The 7,476-nt window shown below is 34.8% G+C and overlaps 1 protein-coding gene across 3 annotated transcripts in view; it reads right to left on the bottom strand.

The window, feature by feature from the left end:
* Window positions 1-6,243, bottom strand: part of LOC106466171 (7SK snRNA methylphosphate capping enzyme-like) — an 8,788-nt gene extending 2,545 nt beyond the window's left edge. For all 3 annotated transcript variants that reach the window (XR_002612135.1, XM_013926414.2, XM_022394137.1), the window contains exons 1-2: window positions 3,947-6,243; window positions 342-560 (exon numbers count right to left, since the gene is read on the bottom strand). Coding sequence is in view for 2 of the 3 variants with exons in the window: in XM_013926414.2 (XP_013781868.1) it covers window positions 342-560; window positions 3,947-5,230 (1,503 nt within the window). In the remaining variant the exon portion in view is untranslated. The remainder of the gene's footprint in view (window positions 1-341; window positions 561-3,946) is intronic.
* Window positions 6,244-7,476: the final 1,233 nt, after the last annotated feature.

Below are 7,476 nucleotides of genomic sequence, written 5' to 3'. Positions count from 1 at the left end.
ATATCCTAAATAGTAACTTTGTGACAAAAACTTACTGTCAGTTTCTTCTTCCTACAGAAACATCTAAATGTAACAGTATATCCTAAATAGTAACTTTGTGACAAAAACTTACTGTCAGTTTCTTCTTCCTACAGAAACATCTAAATGTAACAGTATATCCTAAATAGTAACTTTGTGCAAAAACTTACTGTCAGTTCTTTTTCCTACAGAAACATCTAAATGTAACAGTATATCCTAAATAGTAACTTTGTGACAAAAACTTACTGTCAGTTTCTTCTTCCTACAGAAACATCTAAATGTAACAGTATATCCTAAATAGCAACTTTGTGACAAAAACTTACTGTCAGTTTCTTCTTCCTGGCATAAGACTTCCAAGCTTGTGCTTCCAGGATCACTCTTCCTCCAGGACGAAGCTGGGCATACATCCTCCGAAAGACTCTCTTCAACCCTTCATCCCCCCAATTTAGATGAATCCATTTTGTGAGACTCAAGCAGAGAATACAATCAAATTCTGGTTGTTGTGCCTCAAGCACTTCATCACTTTCCAACACATAGTTACCCTGAAAAAATAAGTAGAAATATACTGATCAATTTGTCTAATTGTGAGTTTTCTTTGGATGCATGCACTTAAAAATCTTTAAAAAAATTTAACATCATCACATGTCATTTACACTGCTCACCCTACCATTATAATGTCAACTTAAACAACTGATTCACAACTTTTAAAAATCTGCAAGTTTCAAAATATCAAACAAATTATGGGACAGAGCATTTACTGCTTCTGCTGGCACCTAAGATAATGTATTAAGTAAACACTTGGTGATAATATTTCTGGTTTACCAGCACCAGAAGACGAAGGTTCTGGGCACCATACAAGGATGGACAATCTCTATTGAGATGAGAAAGAGTGATAACAAGCTTTTAGTTTTCTACTCTTTATGACCACGGACAATGGAACAGGAGGTAGTTAAATATTAAAGACCTTGAGCATCCTACATCTTGAACGGAAGATGGAATAACCTTCATCAAAAATGAAATAGACTGATCACAAGCTTACAATTGTGTATCCTCAAATGCCAAAAAAGTCAGAGAACAGAAACTAACAGACTAAAGGCAAAGGCAGCTTACACTTGAATTGAAAATGGACAGTGAAACAAACACTGACTACAAGCTTCCAATTTCTTATCCTCTGTGGCCACAAATGGAACAGAAGCTGGTAAGCTAAGGCCTTGAGCAACCTACATTTTGAACTGAAGATGGAAAATCTCTATTGAGATAAGAGAAACTAATCACAGGTTTCTAGCTTTCCATCCTTTTTAAGGCTACAAAGAAGAAATAACAGAATCTGGCTGAAGTCTTAAGTAATTTACATCAACTGAGAATGGATAATCTTTACTGGAATGAAAAAAAGACATCACAAGCTTCTATTTTCTCCTCTTCAAATTACAAAAAAAAAAAGATCAGAAAACACAATTTAGTTGACCTAAGTGTTTGGAAACCTCCATTTTGAAATGAGGACAAACATAAAGTTGAGAAAGACTGACCTCATGCTTCTAGCTCAGTGGTTTTCAAACTTTTTCTTCCAAGGACCACATCGGCTGGGCAAAGGACCCTGCAGACCACCTACCAGTACTACTCCACCTGCTTCAACTTGCAATTGCAAAAAAAAACTCAAGAGAATTGATGGGAAGAATGGTGCTGCTTTTGATGTGACTTGCATTTTGGACTAGTCCGTGGACCACCTGAAGGACCCTCATGGAACACACTTTGAGAAGCACTGTTCCAGCTCATTATACATTTTTTTTTAAGCCAATAAAGTTTCCAAAATGAAAACCTGGACAAAGACCACTTACAACAAACGATTACTCACCTACAAAACTCCACATGTCTTCATACAACAATCTTTCATACCCCATTTGGTATTTCAATAGTCAATACATAATGATTTTGAAATAATAATCCAATTTATGCTTAAGAATACTCTATTATTCAACTGAATAGCATAATAATCAGACCATAAACTTACCGTTAAAACACCAGCTAGAATTGACACAAAGCCAATCACACTTATACAGTGGCTACTGCATCAGACATATCGGATACTTTTAAACAATATCAATTTTCGGTGTGTGTGTGTATATAAATGAACTTTCTTTTAACAAGGTGACAGTCTGTAAAATATTTTTCATCCTGGTGTATAATAATAAATACCACTTCATTTGGCTTAAATTTTACCACATGTGCTTCTATATGTTCTTCGGGTTTAGTGAGGCATCTGGATAGCCAATTACATCACTTTGAATACAATTAATGTTAACTTCTAACCAGAGATAGTTATTTACATATGACAAAACGAAAGATGAACACGATAAGGAGTATAGCTAATTAAATGTACATTTCTTATGTTCTTACTCATAAAAACCAGAATGCACCATTTCATCTGTCGGGTACCGTCGCTGTTAACAATATTTTAAGCTGTAATGAATATGAACACTATTAATACTCTAATTGTACTTACATTACTGATCAATAAATGTAAAGGTCAAACCAGTAAAGTGGGCATACAAGTGGTGAACAAGAAAAAAAAACGTATCAGTTTATTCATCATTTCATATGTTGTCAATAATTATAGAAATTTCATGATAAAAGTAATTATGTTCACATAAATTATCAATCTGTAAAAACAAAAGACTTCATTATAGAATACAAAATATGGAGTACTGCGTTCTTGTATAAACAAACATCGTGTTTTAATGATGTTCATATTTCTACACATCTTTGTTTGGGGGCACTGTGACTTGATGTGACTATCATAAGTCACTCCAACTACCTCTTGATATTCGTAATAATTTATACTTACATTTTTACTGTGAAGACTGTTCTCAGAAAAACTGTCATAAACTGGTAAACTCTGCAATTACAGTAATCACTATCTTGATATTTGTTATAAGAAATAGCTGTTCAGATTCGGAACATGAATATACAAATTATTGACAAAACTTGCCTGTTGTGAAAATCTGTCCATAAGAAAAATCATCCTGCCAGTCGATATTCAGACTGACAAGGTTACACTGTACTTTCATCACATTTGTGCTTTATTCCCAAAACTGGCACCAAAATTAATACAGGTTGTGGTAAGTAAAAGAGATTAGGGACTAGTACAAAAATAAGGAGCATCTGTTTAACGAACGGCCGTCAAAATGACCTGAACTTTATATGTGTGGCAGGTTTCTATGGTGATAATCTACCAAGATACATAGAGATTGGAGACTACGTTAGTTACCGTAATCTCCACCAGAATGTACTGGTTATCAAGCTCAAAATCTTTAGTATTCAAACACATTCCTAAATCTACAGAGTCCAACTAAAACTAAACTTGAACACAATTATATAGTTTGGTCTTCCTACACTGGAGTATTCCAATTCTTACAACTGTGACACTTTCTTAAGTCTAAAGCCACATTATGATGTCTGTCCAACTTGACAAAGAGTTAATATTATTGTAATCAATAGTACAAAGTATAGTATAGAAAATAAACCTAGATGTAGTACTCCCAGTAAACACCAGAAAATATTAATAAACTTTGTACTTACTTAAATGGAGGCAAAACTATATAACCTAATAAAAATGGTAAATTTTCTATCTTAAAAAAAATTCTGATGGATCTAGCCACAAGCAAAAGTGGTGACCTTTTATGTGCTGATTAGGCTTCCGTGAACTTGTTCGTTTTACGTTCTCACTAAGTTCAGATCAATTTAGTGTTACTAACATTCATAGTATGCCATGAAAATAAGAGATGCATTTCTAAAAAACGTTTATTATAAACCTCCTTTTGGTTAAATTTTCCAATCAATGTTTCCTTTGGTTTTCATAAGACAAGATCATCACTACAAGCTACTATACATAGACACCTTCCAAAACCTTCATCAAATACATTTGACTTACCTGAATAAAGAACACATTATTTGGAAAATGCGAGGGTTTGTCCTGCCTTCCTGGCAAAGCTGCTGCTGCAATTGGGCCGTGACATAACAGCATCGATATCGGAAATTCTGCCCCTTTTGATAGTTCTGCTGTTATGTAATGACGAACGTTTCGCCGTGCAACCCTAATCAACTGTTCATCAATATCAAGTCCAATAATTTTTCTTGGGTTATAATCCTTGGCTAAGCTTAGGGTCAAATGGCCAACATTGCAGCCAATGTCCAATACGTCCTTGTTCTCAAACCACTCCCTTCTCATGCATTTAAGCCGTTGATCTTCGGCCTGCTGATTTCTGTAGCCATAGTACCTGTTGTAATTACCAAACTGAAACTGGGCATTTTTCTGTTTGAAATTTGGTGGTTCTGCATTTCTTGATTTTCGCCTGGAACGACCACGTTTCTGCTGGGTATCTTCTCTTTCTTCTTTTTGACAGTCATCACAGGAACTTTTTGGAACATTCTTCCGGAAAACTTTGTTTGCTGAACCTTGTGGCACTGCAGGAGACACAATTATGTCTGGTCCAACCTCAACTTCTGTTTCCACCTTCTCATTAGTCTCATCACATTTTTGAATTTCTTCTGGTTTGTTTTGTTTACACAACAGTCCTTCCTCACTTTCATTCTCAGTTTTTATTTCAGCTTTAGCCTCTTGACTCTCAGAGCGCTTTCGTTTCTGACGATGACGGTGACGGCGCTTTGAATTTGGAGACAGCAAACCAAAGTCAATTTCTTCTCCAGAGTTCAAGTTCAATGGATCATTTATATTTGGTGGGATAAGCACCTCAACCTGGGTGTGATGCTTAGGAGTGGGAACAGGAGATGAATAGGGTGTTTTTTCATTAACACGCCTGTTCACTTCTTCATCTTCCAAACTTTGCAAGTTCAAAGGATCAGTAATGCTACCACCAAGAAGGAATTTTCTAGGACGAGCAAACAGTTCATTTTTACGACGCTTCTTTGGGAGATACCTTAAGTCAGGTCCACTAAATGTATGTCGTCTTTTAATACAATGTCCTTTTTGAAATTGCTGGTTCGGTATTCCACTTTCTTTTCTTCTGTATGTTGAATTTTGTCGTTGCATTATGCTTCTTTTAGAAAGAGAGCTTCCATTAAATGCTGTACTACAGTCATCCAGTTTCTGTTCCGATATTGCTCCCTGATAATTTTCAGAACGCTTACTACATGCATCTTCACCATCACATACCAAATCTACTGCCAGTGACTGAACAAATGTCCCTGAAGCCATTTTAGTCTTTACTTTTGATCAATTAAAACAAATTAATAAAATATTTCAAAACTCAAGTTATAAGTATACTTTATCAAGCACATCAAGAAAACTTTCAGACATCAGTCTGAATCTATTAAAATCATCCTATAAAAATACGAGGGTTTGGATGTACACATTATAACCAGTTCAGTCTTCTTTCTGAAATTTGTGGCACCAATATCAGAAGACAATACAGTGTGTTGAATTGAAACTTTTCTAGCAGTACAAAACCATGAAATTGGTAAGCTAGGTAGAAAAAATAGCATCCACTATACACGTTATATATTTCAATAACGTTTTAACAAATACTACATATAAAAGCAACAGAGAGGACTGGAGTGAAGATCGCAATTTTTTTTTCTTTTGTCTATGAGTACGACTTCTATTTCACAAGACAGTTTATAAATGCTTTCATACCCTTGCAAAGCTAGTCTGCTACTAAAACATAAAGTTTGTCACAATAAATTACTGGAAATCTAATTGCAACTATATAAAATGTACAAGAAAACCTAATCTTTCGTCACATTTAAGTTATTTATAAAACAGTACATAAAAAATCCTGGGCTTACTAATAATAAGTTCGTTTTCTTTTCAACAAACCAATGAGTTTCCAGTACCGTATTTTTGCACCGTTAAAACTTGAATGTGACACGGAAAATCCACGTGCTACTATTTACTTGCATATAGGCGCCACCGTAGCTTGTAATAATGACGTTCAACTGCTTCACTCGAAAGTAGCGTTACGTTAAGCCCTCAAATATGGCGTCCTGGCTAAGTGTTTGGATTTTGACGAATTTTCTTTTGAAAACCCACCAGTAAGAGAATTACTGAAGTCCACTACAAAATCTGCCAGATAATATTAAGCGAGTACTTATTGAAAGTATATTAAACATGTAAAAATAACGTCAAAAAATCTCTTTCTTTCCCCAAAATCCGATCGCCCGATAACGCCTAACATTACACTCTCTCCCACCACGACTCAACATCGCTTCCCCAACGTTGTAATAAATAGAGGCGCTGTTCTTATTGGATATAAGGCAGAGAGATATAAAACCTGGTGTGTGAACGTCAGCTCTGAAAGACTTTCCTCAATGCGAAGGTTTAGAACAATTTACAGTGACCAACAATGATGACAGTGGCAAAAATATTTTAAATCTTTGGGGAATTATTTGATGGAAACGCCAAGGTCTTGCATATAATTATAATATTAGAAACACCCATAAAGCAGAAACTTCTTTGGTAAATTCAATTAAAAAACGAATGTCGTCTAAATTGTGATTTGAAATAGAGAGATCACGTTTTATCATAACGGTGTTATACACGAGTTTTTTTTGGTGTGTGTGTTTTTATTTTTGCTACGTGAAAGAATCAGGTTTATTTACAAGCGTGAGATCACACATATTTCATTGAGTTTCATATAAATATACCAACACAATATTAAAAGTATCAGCATTAGTAAAAAGAGTACCACATATTACTACAGAATTGACACTATCCAGAACCAGAAGGCTTCGAGCCACTTGAGTTAGATATTATAATAATTTCACTGCCTTTCATTTTTTATGGTTTCACATTTCAATATAATGTTTGATACTGTTCAGCTAACACTAGCACAGCATTTGTGTAACCGTCCAGCATCTTTTCTGTTGTTATTATTTCTTAATTACCATGATAAAATACACATAGCTTACACTGAATAACAATACTTTCAACACACATTTCGAGAAATCCAGTTTCGAGCTGTTTAACTTTATCTGGGCCTAATAATGGTTGGAGACGGCTTGAATGGGTAATGAAGAAAAACAAGGTTTTGTCATCATCAGGTACAATCAGGATAAAACCCTGTCGAAACGTTGTACATTTGCTGTTATGTTAAACTTATATTAAAGTTTTACTTCATTACCTATTCAAGCTGTCTCCAACCATTATTAGTCTCAAAGTGGGTTCCTCGTCATTGAATTTAGCTGGGTCTATGACGAGTGTCTATATAACTCTAAACCACAGTTCTAAGATTTTCATATAATATCTTTTGTTACCTGATGTAACCTTGTTTTGGTATTATAACAAATGTATTCATAGTGGTGCTGTTCATGCTTAGTTATGCGCCTTAAAATGGCCAAAACTAACTTTATTACGTTTTATGATGAGACCTTCATTATAGAAGATGAAACTCACACTTACCGAACAATCCACAATTTAAATTCCTAAATTCATAAAATTTTAAA

The sequence above is a fragment of the Limulus polyphemus genome, unplaced genomic scaffold, assembly GCF_000517525.1.
Source record: "Limulus polyphemus unplaced genomic scaffold, Limulus_polyphemus-2.1.2 Scaffold2176, whole genome shotgun sequence".
In the NCBI taxonomy this organism is placed as follows: Eukaryota; Metazoa; Arthropoda; class Merostomata; order Xiphosura; family Limulidae; genus Limulus; species Limulus polyphemus.
This window is presented reverse-complemented; position numbering and strand designations above follow the sequence as displayed.